This window comes from Procambarus clarkii, chromosome 19, assembly GCF_040958095.1.
Source record: "Procambarus clarkii isolate CNS0578487 chromosome 19, FALCON_Pclarkii_2.0, whole genome shotgun sequence".
In the NCBI taxonomy this organism is placed as follows: Eukaryota; Metazoa; Arthropoda; class Malacostraca; order Decapoda; family Cambaridae; genus Procambarus; species Procambarus clarkii.
This window is the reverse complement of record NC_091168.1, coordinates 2,373,773-2,387,650: the sequence shown is the minus strand read 5'-3', so window position 1 is coordinate 2,387,650 and position 13,878 is coordinate 2,373,773. Positions and strand designations below refer to the sequence as shown.

The 13,878-nt window shown below is 48.7% G+C and overlaps 1 protein-coding gene across 3 annotated transcripts in view; it reads left to right on the top strand.

Annotated features, from left to right (window-relative positions):
• LOC138349600 (3-galactosyl-N-acetylglucosaminide 4-alpha-L-fucosyltransferase FUT3-like) overlaps positions 1 to 13,878 on the top strand; it is a 232,537-nt gene that overhangs the window by 157,938 nt on the left and 60,721 nt on the right. For all 3 annotated transcript variants that reach the window (XM_069326916.1, XM_069326915.1, XM_069326914.1), the window contains exon 5: positions 5,606 to 5,747. In XM_069326916.1, the coding sequence (XP_069183017.1) occupies positions 5,606 to 5,747 (142 nt within the window). The remainder of the gene's footprint in view (positions 1 to 5,605; positions 5,748 to 13,878) is intronic.

Here is a 13,878-nt window from a genome sequence, read left to right as displayed (position 1 = left end):
GACCTGGAATCTCTTGTGGAGTTCTTCACACACCTCTTTGTCATTCTTTGTGTACCTGTCCTCACCCATTTTAAGTTTCATCACCTGTTCACTGTTGTTTTCCTCCTGATGTGACTGTGCAGCAGCTTTGACTCGGTCTTGGCTTTATTAGCTATATCATTTTCATACCTTTTCTCAGCTGCTCTTCTCACACTAACACACTCATTCCTGGTTCTCTGGTATCTCTACTTTCTGATGTTCGGTTATTATGGAAGTTCCTCCACGCTCTTTTGTTCGGCTACTTTGCTTTCATACATTCCCTATTAAACAATGAATTCTTCTTTTGCTCTTGTTTTTTTTTTCCATTCGAGCCGGCATAAACTTGTTTACCGCCTCCTGACACTTTTGGGTGATATAGTCCATCATGTCTTGTACGGACTTAGTTATAAGTTCTGTGTCCCATGGTATATCCCTTGGGAATTTATTCATCTCCTCATAGTTTCCCTTTCGGTACGCCAGCCCTTTGTTTCCCAGTTCTTTTTCGGGAGAGATAATTCCTAGCTCAACCAGGTACTCAAAGCTCAATACACTATGATCACTCATTCCCAAGGGGGCTTCCAACTTAACTTCCCTTATATCCGACTCATTTAGGGTAAATATCATATCAAGCAAAGCTGGCTCATCCACTCCTCTCATTCTTGTCGGTCCCTTGACGTGTTGACTTAGAAAGTTTCTTGTTGCCACGTCCAGCAGCTTAGCTCTCCATGTGTCTGGTCTTCCATGTGGATCTCTGTTCTCCCAATCTATCATCCCGTGGTTGAAGTCTCCTATGATTTGTAGTATGTATCCGTTCCTGCTAGCCACAGAAGCTGCTCTCTCTATTATGTTGATGGTGACCATGTTGTTTCTATCATATTCCTGTCTGGGCCTTCTGTCGTTTGGTGGGGGGTTATATATGACTACTACTATAATTTTCTGTCCTCCAGTTGCTATCATGCCTCATATTAGTCACTGAAACCTTCATAGCTCAGATTAACCATCTCTTCAAAACTCCAACCTTTTCTTATCAGCAAAGCTACACCACCTCCTCCTCTCCCTTCTCTTTCTTTCCTCACTACATAGTAGTCCGGTGGAAACATTGCATTTGTTATGGCTTTCGTTATCTTTGTTCCTGTGAGTACTATTATGTCTGGGTTTTCTTTTAATGCCCATTCTCCGAGTTCACTTGTTTTATTTGTAATCCCATCTATGTTAGTGTGAATTGCTTTGAAGCTCACTTTCTTCTGTCCCATCTCATTCCCTTTCTTGGTGCACATTCAGCTGATGGAGGGAGCTGTTCCATGGGTGTGAGGATTTGTGTGGTGGATAATAGGGTCTCAGAGGATACTGGAGTGAGGGGTAGGGGGATCAAGTGAAGGGGGTACAGAGAGGGTAAGGGATGAAGAGGGAGGGTGGACTGGGAAAGGGGGGAGGCAGGACATGGTGGGAATGGGGTGAGGGGGAGGGAGAGTTGGCTGAGCATTTGATTGGGGGTATGGGTGGATTCTATGCAGACGAGGGCTGTGGAGTTGCCCTCCCCTCTGGTGTTACTGGGTTGTTGGTTTTGGGTTCCCCTCACCTCTGAGGATGTTGTGTTGGGGGGTTGTGATTTCCTGGTTTTCTCCTCTTGCATTGCGCTTCTTCCTTGCTTCTACCGCCATGGCCCTCTCTTCCCTCGTCATGTTCCTCTGGAGGAATACTTTTTTGAATTCTCCCATATACTGCAGTTGGCTCTTCCTTGTTAAAATCTTCTCCTTTGTTGTCTCGTTTGCAAACACAATCTTTAACACAAAGTCTTTGTCCTTGTTGTACCAGCCTAACCTGAAATCAATGCTATGTTTTGCCTCTCCATCTCTAGCCCATTCAGTATTTTATTTACCATTGCTCTGTCCTTATCATCCCATTCTTTCCTGTTGGAGCCATCCTGCTCCTTATTACCCACAGCTACCACTGATCTTTCTTTCCAGCAGCTGACTAGTGCATCTTGCTGCTGTGTGTGTGTATGAGGGTGTGTGTGTGTGTGAGTGTGTGTACTCACCTATTTGTACTCATCTATTTGTGCTTGCAGGATCGAGCATTGGCTCTAGGATCCCGCCTTTCCAGCCATCGGTTGTTTACAGCAATGACTCCTGTCCCATTTCCCTATCATACCTAATTTTAAAATTATGAATAGAGTTTGCTTCCACAACCTGTTCCCCAAGTGAATTCCATTTTTCCACTACTCTCACGCTAAAGGAAAACTTCCTAACATCTCTGTGACTCTTCTGAGTTTCCAGTTTCCACCCATGTCCCCTCGTTCTGTTATTATTACGTGTGAACATTTCATCTATTTCCACTTTGTCAATTCCCCTGAGTATTTTATATGTTCCTATCATATCTCCTCTCTCCCTTATTTTCTCTAGTGTCGTAAGGTTCAGTTCCCTCAGACGTTCTTCATATCCCATCCCTCGTAAATCTGGGACAAGCCTCTTCGCAAACCTCTGAACCTTCACTAGTTTCCTTATGTGTTTCTTCAGGTGGGGGCTCCATGATGGCACGGCATACTCAGAGACTGGTCTCACGTAGGCAGTGTAAAGCGCCCTAAAAGCCTCCTCACTTAGGTTTCTGAATGAAGTTCTAATTTTCGCAAGTGTAGAGTACGCTGCTGTCGTTATCCTATTTATATGTGCCTCAGGAGATAGATTAGGTGTCACATCCACTCCCAGGTATCTTTCTCGAATCGTTACAGGTAGGCAGTTCCCCTTCATTGTGTACTGTCCTTTTGGTCGTCTATCATCTGATCCCATTTCCATAACTTTACATTTACTGGTGTTGAACTCCAGTAGCCATTTCCCTGACCATCTCTGCAACCTATTTAAGTCCTCTTGGAGGATCCTACAATCTTCATCTGTCACAACTCTTCTCATTAATTTTGCGTCATCCGCAAACATTGACATGTATGATTCCACTCCTGTAAACATATTATTTACGTAAATTAGAAAGAGGATTGGGCCCAGCACCGATCCTTGAGGTACTCCACTTGTTACTGTTCGCCAGTCCGACTTCTCGTCCCTTACCATTACCCTCTGGCTCCTTCTGTTAGGTAGTTCCTCACCCATGCTAGGGCCTTTCCGCTTACTACTGCCTGCCTCTCAAGTGTGTGTGTGTGTGTGTGTGTGTGTGTGTGTGTGTGTGTGTGTGTGTGTGTGTGTGTGTGTGTGTGTGTGTGTGTGTGTGTGTGTGTATTCACCTAGTTGTGCTTGCGGGGGGTCGAGCTCTTCTCTTTCGGCCCGCCTCTCAACTGTTAATCAACTGTTTCAACTACTACAATTATTTTTTATCACCATACACACACACACACACACACACACACACTTCGCTGGAAGACAGAAGAGTTAGGGGGGACATGATCACCACATTCAAGATTCTGAAGGGGATTGATAGGGTAGATAAAGACAGTCTATTTAACACAAGGGGAACACGCACAAGGGGACACAGGTGGAAACTGAGTGCCCAAATGAGCCACAGAGATATTAGAAAGAACTTTTTTAGTGTCAGAGTGGTTGACAAATGGAATGCATTAGGAAGTGATGTGGTGGAGGCTGACTCCATACACAGTTTCAAGTGTAGATATGACAGAGCCCGATAGGCTCATGAATCTGTACACCTGTTGATTGACGGTTGAGAGGCGGGACCAAAGAGCCAGAGCTCAACCCCCGCAAACACAACTAGGTGAGTACAACTAGGTGAGTACACACACACACCAGGAAGCAGCCGTGACAGCTGACTAACTCCCAGGTACCTATTTACTGCTAGGTAACAAGGGCATAGTGTGAAAGAAACCCTGCCCATCGTTTCTCGCTGACGCCCGGGAATGAACCCGGGACCACAGGATCATGTGTGTGTGTGTGTGTGTGTGTGTGTGTGTGTGTGTGTGTGTGTGTGTGTGTGTGTGTGTGTGTATGTGTGTACTCACCTAGTTGTGCTTGCGGGGGTTGAGCTCTGACTCTTTGTTCCCGCCAATCAACTAGTGTACAGATTCTTGAGCCTACTGGGCTCTATCAAATCTACATTTAAAACTGTGTATGGAGTCTCCCTCCACCACATCACTGCTTAATGCCTTCCATTTCCTAACTACTCTGACACTGAAACAATTCTTTCTAATGTCACTGTGGCTCATTTTGATACTAAGTTTCCATCTGTGTCCCATTGTTTGTATTCCATCCTTTCTAGAGAGTTTGTCTTTGTCCACCCTATCATTTCCCCTGAGAATTTTGTAGGTGACTATCATGTCTCCCCTATTCTTCTGTTTTCCAGGGACGTGAGGTTCAGCTCCCTTAGCCTTTCCTCGTAGCTCATACCTCTCAGTTCCGGGACTATTCTGGTGGCATACCTCTGAATCTTCTCTAACCTTGTCTTGCGTTTATAAAGGTATAGACTCCAGGCTGGAGCTGCATATTTCAGGATTGGTCTGACATAGGTGGTATGCAAGATCTTGAACGATTTCTTAGACAAGTTTCTAAAGGCAGTTGGCCAATCAAGCATATGCCACTGATTACATCCTTTTGTTGTGAACCTCTGGGGACAGGTTCGGTGTGATATCAACCCCCAGATATTTCTCTCTATTTGACTCTTGCAGAATTTAACCTCCCAGATGGTTCCTTGTGTTCAGCCTTCTGCTCCTTTCGCCTAATTTCATTACTTTACACTTTCAGGAATTGAACTTTAGAAGCTATTATCTAGACCATTTCTTCAGTTTGTCCAGTTCGTCCTGTAATCTCTGTCTCTCTTCATCTATCTTGATTCTTCTCATAATTTTTACATCATCAGCAAGCATTGAGAGAAATGAGTCTATACCCTCTGGAAGATCGTTTGCATATATTAGAAAATGGATGGGTCCTAGTACAGAGCCCTGCTGGACTTCGCTGGTGACATCTCGCCACTCTGATGTCTACCTTCCCCCTCACAGTTATTCGCTGTTTCCTATTGCTTAGATACTCCCTTATCCACTGGAGCACCTTACCTTTCACTCCTGCCTGTTGCTCCAACTTTTGTAACAGCCTTTTAAGGGGTAATGTGTCAAAGGCTTTCTGACAGTCCAGTCCAGACAGAAGAAAATGCAGTCCGCCCACCCTTCTCTTTCTTGCCTAATTTTTGTTGCTTGGTCAAAGAATTCTAATAAACCTGTGAGGCACGATTTTCCATCTCTGAAACCATGCTGGTGATGTGTTACAAAGATATTTCCCTCCAGATTTTTTACGAGCCTTTTCCTCACGATCATGCATTGCGATTTTCCATCGCAATGCATGGTATGCAAGTCAGGGAAACTGGCCTGCAGTTCGGTGCCTCTTGCCTGTCTCCCTTTTTGTATATTGGGATTAGCTGTCTTCCAACATTCCGGTAGGTCTCCTATTTCCAGTGAGCTGTTATACACCGTAGAGAGTGGAACACTAAGTGCTTCAACACCTTCTTTTGGTATCCACAGTGAGATTCTATCAGGACCTTTGTCACATTCAGCTCCAACAGATTCCTTTTGACCTCATCAATGGTAAGGTCAAATTCCTCCAATGTGTAAATGTGTGCGACATTAGTTCTCTCCATTTTTCAGGTTCAGATCTGGCACCACTCCCAAGGCTTTTGTTTACATTGAGCGACAGTTCGTCCATAACGGGTGGGTTAAGTACCACATGTTGGACGTGGAGCACAACCTGTGTCCCCTGCCCTGTAAGGTCACTACTGACCTTAGTGAGGTACGTTACCACCCCCCTGCCCTGTAAGGTCACTACTAACCTTAGTGAAGTAAGGTACCACCCCTCCAACCCTGAAGGTCACTACTGACCTTAGTGAGCTAAGGTACCACCCCCCCAACCCTGAAGGTCACTACTGACCTTAGTGAGCTAAGGTACCATCCACCTGCCCTGTAAGGTCACCACTGACTTTAATGACGTAAAGTATCACACCCCTGCCCTGTAAGGTCACCACTGACTTTAGTGTGGTAGGGTATCACCCCTGCTCTGTAAGGTCACCACTAACCTTAGTGAGCTTAAGTACCACCCCCCTGCTCTGCAAGGTCACCACTAATCTTAGTGAGGTAAGGTACCACCCCCCCTGCCCTGTAAGGTCATTACTGACCTTAGTGAGGTAAGGTACCACCCTCCCTGCCCTGTAAGGTCACCACAAACCTTAGTGAGGTAAGGTACCACCTCCCTGCCCTGTAAGGTCACCAATAATCTTAATGAGGTAAGGTACCACCCCCCTGCCCTGTAAGGTCACCACTAACTTTAGTGAGATAAGGTACCACCACCCTGCCCTGTAAGGTCACCACTAACCTTAGTGAGGTAAGGCACCACACTCCCCTGCCCTGCAAGGTCTCCACTAACCTTAATAAGGTAAGGTACCACCCCCCTGCCTTGTAAGGTCTCCACTAACCTTAGTGAGGAAAGGTACCACTCCCCCCTGCCCTCTAAGGTCACCACTAACTTTAGTGAGGCAAGGTACCCCCTTCCCTGCACTGTAAGGTCACCACTAACCTCAGAGAGGTAAGGTACCACCCCCTACCCTGTAAGGTCTCCACTAACCTTAGTGAGGTAAGGTACCACCCCTTTGCCCTGTAATGTCATTACTGACCTTAGTAAGGGAAGGTACCACCCTCCCTGCCCAGTAAGGTCACCACTAACCTTAGTGAGGTAAAGTACCACCACCAGCTGCCCTGTAAGGTCACCACTAACTTTAGTGTGGTAAGATACCACCCCTCTCCTGACCTGTAAGGTCACCACTAACTTTAGTGTGGTAAGGTAACAGACCCCTGCCCTGCAAGGTCACCACTAAACTTTAGTGAGGTAAGGTACCACCACCCATGCTCTGTAAGGTCACCACTAACCTTAGTGAGGTAAGATACCACCCCTCCCCTGCCCTGTAAGGTCACCACTAACTTTAGTGAGGTAAGGTACCAACCCCCTGCCCTCTAAGGCCACCACTAAACTTACTGAGGTAAGGTACCACCCCCCTGCCCTGCAAGTTCACCACTAACCTTAGTGAGGAAAGGTACCACCCCCTGCCCTGTAAGGTCACCACTAACCTTAGTGAGGTAAGGTACCACCGCCCCCTGCCCTGTAAGGTCACCGCTAATCTTAGTGAGGTAAGGTACCACCGCCCCCTGCCCAGTAAGGTCACCCTAACCTTAGTGAGGTAAGATACCAGCCCTTCCCTGCTCTGTAAGGTCACCACTATTCTTACTGAGGTAAGGTATTAGCCCTGCCCTGTAAGGTCCTCACTAACTTTAGGGAGGTAAGGTACCACCCCACCCCCGCCCAGTAAGATCACTACTAACCTTAGTGAGATAAGGTACCAAACCCCTGCCCTGAAAGGTCTCCACTAACCTTAGTGAGGTAAGGTACCAACTCCCTGCCCTGTAAGGTCACTACTGACCTTAGTGAGGTAAGGCACCACCCCCTGCCCTGTAAGGTCACTACTGACCTTAGTGAGTTACGTTATCACCCCCCTTACTGTGTAAGGTCACTACTGACCTTAGTGAGGTAAGGTACACACCCCTTGCCCAGTACAGTCAACACTAACCTTAGTGAGGTAAGGTACAACCCCCTTGCCCTGTAAGGTCACCACTGACCTTAGGTAAGTTACCACCTCCGTGTCCTGTAAGGTCACTACTGACCTTAGTGAGGTAAGGTACCACCACCCTACCCTGTAAGGTCACCACTAATCTTAGTGAGGCAAGATATCACCCCGGCCCTGTCCTGTAAAGTCACCACTAAGCTTAGTGAGGTAAGGTACCACCACCCCCTGCCCTGTAAGGTCACCACTAACCTTAGTGAGATAAGGGACCACCCCTCCCATGCCCTGTAAGGTCACCACTAAATTTAGTGAGGTAAGGTAATACCCCCCTGCCCTGTAAGGTCACCACTAACATCAGTGAGGTAAGATACCACCCCTCCCCTGCCCTGTAAGGTCACCATTAACTTTAGTGAGGTAAAGTACCAACCCCCCCCCCCCTGCCCTATAAGGTCTCCACTAACCTTAGTGAGGTAAGGTACCACCACCCTGCGCTGTATGGTCACCACTGACCTTAATGAGGTAAAGTACCACACCCCTGCCCTGTAAGGTCACCACTGAACTTAGTGTGGTAAGGTACAACCCCCCTGCCCTGTAAGGGTATTACTGACCTTAGTGAGGTAAGGTACCACCCTCCCTGCCCTGTAAGGTCACCACTAACCTTAGTAAGGTAAGGTACCACCTCCCTGCCCTGTAAGGTCACCAATAATCTTAATGAAGTAAGGTAAACCCACCCTGCCCTGTAAGGTCACCACTAACTTTAGTGAGGTAAGGTACCACCCTCCCTTGCCCTGCAAGGTCTCCACTGACCTTAGTGAGGTAAGGTACCACCCCCTGCCCTGCAAGGTCACTACTGACCTTAGAGAGGTAAGGTACCCCCCCCCGTGCCCTGTAATGTCACTACAGACCTTAGTGAGGTAAGTTACCACCCCATTGCCCTGTAAGGTCACTAATGACGTTAGTGAGGTAAGGTACTACCCCTTTGTCCTGTAAGGTCACTACTGACCTTAGTGAGGTTAGGTACCAACACCCTACCCCGTAAGGTCACCACTAATTTTAGTAAGGAAAGGTACTACCACCCCAACCCTGTAAGGTCATCACTAACCTTAGTGAGGTAAGGTAACACCCCCTGCCCTGTAAGGTCACCACTAACTTTAGTGAGGTAGGGTACCACCCCCCCTGCCCTGAAAGGTCACCTCTAACCTTAGTGAGGTAAGATACCACCCCTCCCCTGCCCTGTATGGTCACCATTAACTTTAGTGAGGTAAAGTACCACCCCCCCCTGCCCTGTAAGGTCTCCACTAACCTTAGTGAGGTAAAGCACCACCCCCCTGCCCTGTATGGTCACCACTGACCTTAATGAGGTAAGATACCACCTCTCTCCTGCCCTGTAAGGTCACCACTATCCTTACTGTGGTAAAGTAACACCCCCCTGCCCTGTAAGGTCACCGCTAACCTTAGCGAGGTAAGGTACCACCGCCCCCCCCTGCCCTGTAAGGTCACCACTAAACTTACTAAGGTAAGGTACCACACCCCTGCCCTCCATGGTCACCACTAACCTTAGTGAGGAAAGGTACTACCCCCCTGCCCTGTAAGGTCACCACTAACCTCAGTGAGGTAAGGTACCAACGCCCCCTGCTCTGTAAGGTCACCACTAATCTTGGTGAGGTAAGGTACCACCGCCTTCTGCTCTGTAAGGTCACTACTAACCTTAGTGAGGTAAAATACCAGCCCTTCCTTGCCCTGTAAGGTCACCACTATTCTTACTGAGGTAACGTATTAGCCCTGCCCTGTAAGGTCATCACTAACTTTAGGAAGGTAAGGTACCTCACCACCCCCGCCCAGTATGGTCACTACCAACCTTAGTGAAGTAAGCTACCAAACCCCTGCCATGAAAGGTCTCCACTAACTTTAGTTAGGTAAGGTACCATCCCCCTGCCCTGTAAGGTCACCACTAACCTTAGTGAGGTAAGGTACCACCCCCCCTGCCCTGTAAGGTCACCACTAACCTTAGTGAGGTAAGATACCCCCCCAGCCCTGTATGGTCACTACTGTCCTTAGTGAGGTAAGGTACCACACCTTGCCCTGTAAGGTCACTACTGCCCTTAGTGAGATACGTTATTACCCCCCTTACCCAGTAAGGTACCTACTGACCTTAGTGAGATAAGGTACCACCCCCTGCCCTGTAAGGTCACTACTGACCTTAGAGAGGTAAGGTACCACCCTCCCCCCTGCCCGGTAAGGTCACCACTAACTTTAGTGAGGTAAAGTACCACCCCCCCCGTGCCCTATAATGTCATTACAGACCTTAGTGAGGTAAGTTACCACTCCCTTGCCCTGTAAGGTCACTACTGACCTTAGTGAGGTAAGGTACCACCCCTTTGTCCTGTAAGGTCACTACTGACCTTAGTGAGGTTAGGTACCAACACCCTACCCCGTAAGGTCACCACTAATTTTAGTGAGGAAAGGTACTACCACCCCAACCCTGTAAGGTCATCACTAATCTTAGTGAGGTAAGGTAAAACCCCCCTGCCCTGAAAGGTCACCACTAACTTTAGTGAGGTAAGGTACCACCCCCTGCCCTGAAAGGTCACCAATAACCTTAGTGAGGTAAGATACCACCCCTCCCCTGCCCTGTATGGTCACCATTAACTTTAGTGAGGTAAAGTACCACCCCCCCCCCCTGCCCTGTAAGGTCTCCACTAACCGTAGTGAGGTAAGCCACCCCCCCCCCTGCCCTGTAAGGTCACCACTGACCTTAATGAGGTAAAGTACCACACCTCTACAATGTAAGGTCACCACTGACCTTAGTGTGGTAAGGTACCACCCCTACCTTGTAAGGTCACCACTAACTTTAGTGAGGTAAGGTAAAACCCCCCTGCCTTGTAAGATCACCACTAACCTTAGTGACCTTAGGTACCACCCCCCTGCTCTGTAAGGTCACCACTAACCTTAGTGAGGTAAGGTACCACCCCCCTGCCCTGAAAGGTCATTACTGACTCTAGTGAAGTAAGGTACCACCCTCTCTGCCCTGTAAGGTCGCCACTAACCTTAGTGAGGCAGTGTACCTCCTCCCTGTCCTGTAAGGTATCCACTAACCTGAGTGATATCAGGAAACCCCCCACCCTCTACCGTGAAAGGTCACCACTAACTTTAATGAGGTAAGGTACCACCCCACTGCCCTGTAAGGTCTCCACTAACCTTAGTGAGGTACGGTACCACCCCCTCTGCTCTGTAAGGTCACCACTAACCTTAGTGAGGTAAGGTACCACCCCTTTTGCCATGAAAGGTCACCACTAAGTTTAGTGAAGTAAGGTACCACCACCCTGACCTGTAGGGTCACCACTAACATTAGTGAGGTAAGGTACCACCCTCCCCTCCCCTGCAAGGTCACCACCAACCTTAGTGAGGTAAGGATCCACCCCCCCCCCTGCTCTGTAAGGTCATTACTAACTTTAATGAGGTAAGGTACCACCCCCTGCCCTGTAAGGTCTCAACTAACCTTAGTGAGGTAAGGAACCACCCCCCCCCCTGCCCTGTAAGGTCTCCACTAACCTTAGTGAGGTAAGGTACCACCCCCCTGCCCGGTAAGTTCATCACTAATTTAGTGAGGTAAGGTATTATCCCCCCTGACTTATAAAGTCACCACTTACCCTAGTGAAGTAAGGTACCACCCCCTGTTCTGTAAGGTCACCACTGACCTAAGTGAGGTAAGGTACCCCCTGCCTGTAAGGTCACTACTGACCTTCTTAAGGTAAGGTAACACCCCCTAACCTGTAAGGTCACCACTAACCTTAGTGAGATAAGGTACCACCCCCGCCCCCGGCCCTGTATGGTCACCACTAACCGGAGTGAGGTAAGGTACCACCCCCGCCCCCTGCCCTGTAAGGTCACCACTAACCTTAGTGAAGTAAGGAACCACTACCCCTACCCTTTAAGGTCACCACTAACCTTATTGGGGTAAGGTACCACCCTCATGCCCTGCAAGGTCACCACTAACCTTAGTGAGGTGAGGAACCACATTCTAAGGTCACCACTAAGCTTAGTGAGGTTAGGTACCCCCCCCCCCTGCCCTGTAAGGTCACGACTAACCTTAGTGAGGTAAGGTACCACCCTCCCAGCCCTGTAAGGTGACCACTAACCTTAGTAAGATGTGGTACCACCCTCCCCTCCCCTGCAAGGTCATTACTAACCTTAGTAAGGTAAGGATCCACCCCCCCCCCTGCCCTGTAAGGTCATCACTAACTTTACTGAGGTAAGTTACCACCCCCTGCCCTGTAAGGTCTCCACTAACCTTAGTGAGGTAAGGAACCACCCCCTTCTGCCCTGTAAGGTCTCCACTAACCTTAGTGAGGTAAGGTACCACCCCTCTGCCCGGTATGGTCATCACTAATTTGGTGAGGCAAGGTACCATCCCCCCCTGACTTATAAGGTCACCACTTACCCTAGTGAAGTATGGTACCACCCGTTGTTCTGTAAGGTCACCACTAACCTAAGTGAGGTAAGGTAACCCCCTGCCTGTAAGGTCACTACTGACTTTCTTAAGGTAAAGTAACACCCCTACCCTGTAAGGTCACCACTAACCTTAGTGAGGTAAGGTACCACCCCCGCCCCCTGCCCTGTAAGGTCACCACTAACCGTAATGAGGTAAGGTACCACCCCCGCCCCCTGCCCTGTAAGGTCACCACTAACCTTAGTGAGGTAAGGAACCACTACCCCTACCCTGTAAGGTCCCACTAACCTTATTGGGGTAAGGTACCACCCCCCCTGCTCTGCAAGGTCACCACTAACGTTATGGGGTGAGGAACCACCACCCTGCCCTGTAAGGTAACCACTAACCTTAGTGAGGTAAGGTACCACCACCCTGCCCTGTAAGGTAACCACTAACCTTAGTAAGGTGTGGTACCACCCTCCCCTGCCCTGCAAGGTCACCACAAACCTTAGTGAGGTAAGGTACCACCCTGCCATGCCCTGCAAGGTCACCACAAACATTAGTGATGTAAGGTACCACCCGCCTGCCCTGTAAGGTCACCACTAACCTTAGTGAGGTAAAGTACCACTACCCCTACCCTGTAAGGTCACCACTAACTTTATTAAGGTAAGGTACCACCCCCCTACCCTGAAAGGTCTCCACTAACCTTAGTGAGGTAAGGAACAACATTCTAAGGTCACCACTAACCTTAGTGAGGTAAGGTACTCTCCCCTGCCCTGTAAGGTCACCAGGAACCTTAGTGAGGTAAGGTACCACCCCCCTGCACTGTAAGGTCACCACTAACCTTAGTGAGGAAAGCTACCACCCCTCTGCACTGTAAGGTCTGCACTAACCTTAGTGATCGAAAGGTACCATACTCCTACCCTGTAAGGTCACCACTAACCTTAACGAGGTAAGGTACCACCCCCCCTGCCCTGTAAGGTCACCACTATCTTTAGTGAGGTAAAGTACCACCACCCTGCCCTGTAAGGTCTCCACTAACCTTAGTGAGGTAAGGTACCACCCCCCTGCCCTGTAAGGTCACTACTAGCCTTAGTGAGGTAAGGTACCACCTTTTTTGCCCTGAAAGGTCACCACTAACTTTAGTGAGGTAAGGTACCACCACCCTGACCTGTAGGGTCACTACTAACGTTAGTGAGGAAAAGTACCACCCCCCCCCCCAAGCCCTGTAAGGTCACCACTAATTTAGTGAGGTAAGGTACCCCCCACTTTCCCTGTAAGGTCATGACTAACCTTAGTGAGGTAAGGTACCATCCCGTGCCCTATAAGGTCACTATTGACCTTCTTGAGGTAAGGTACCACCCCTTATCCTGTAAGGTCACCACTATCCTTAGTGAGGTATGGTACCCCCTGCCCTGAAAGGTCACCACTAACCGTAGTGAGGTAAGGTACCAGTCCCCCTGCCCTGTAAGGTCACCACTAACCTTAAATGAGGTAAAGTACCCTCCTGCCCTGTAAGGTCACCACTAACTGTAGTGATGCAAGGTACCACTCCCCTGCCCTATAAGGTCACCACTAACCTTAGTGAGGTAAGGTACCACCACCCCAACCCTGCAAGGCCACCACTAACCTTAGTGAGGTAAGGTACCACCCTAATGCCCTACAAGGTCACCATTAACTGTAGTGATGTATGGTAACACCCCCCTGCCCTATAAGGTCACCATTAACCTTAATGAAGTAAGGTACCACCACCCTGCCCTTTAAGGTCACCACTAACCTTAGTGAGGTAATGTACCACCATCCCGTGGCCTGCAAGGTCTCCACTAACCTTAGTAAGGTAAGGTACCACCCCCTCTGCCCTGTAAGGTCAATACTAACCCTCG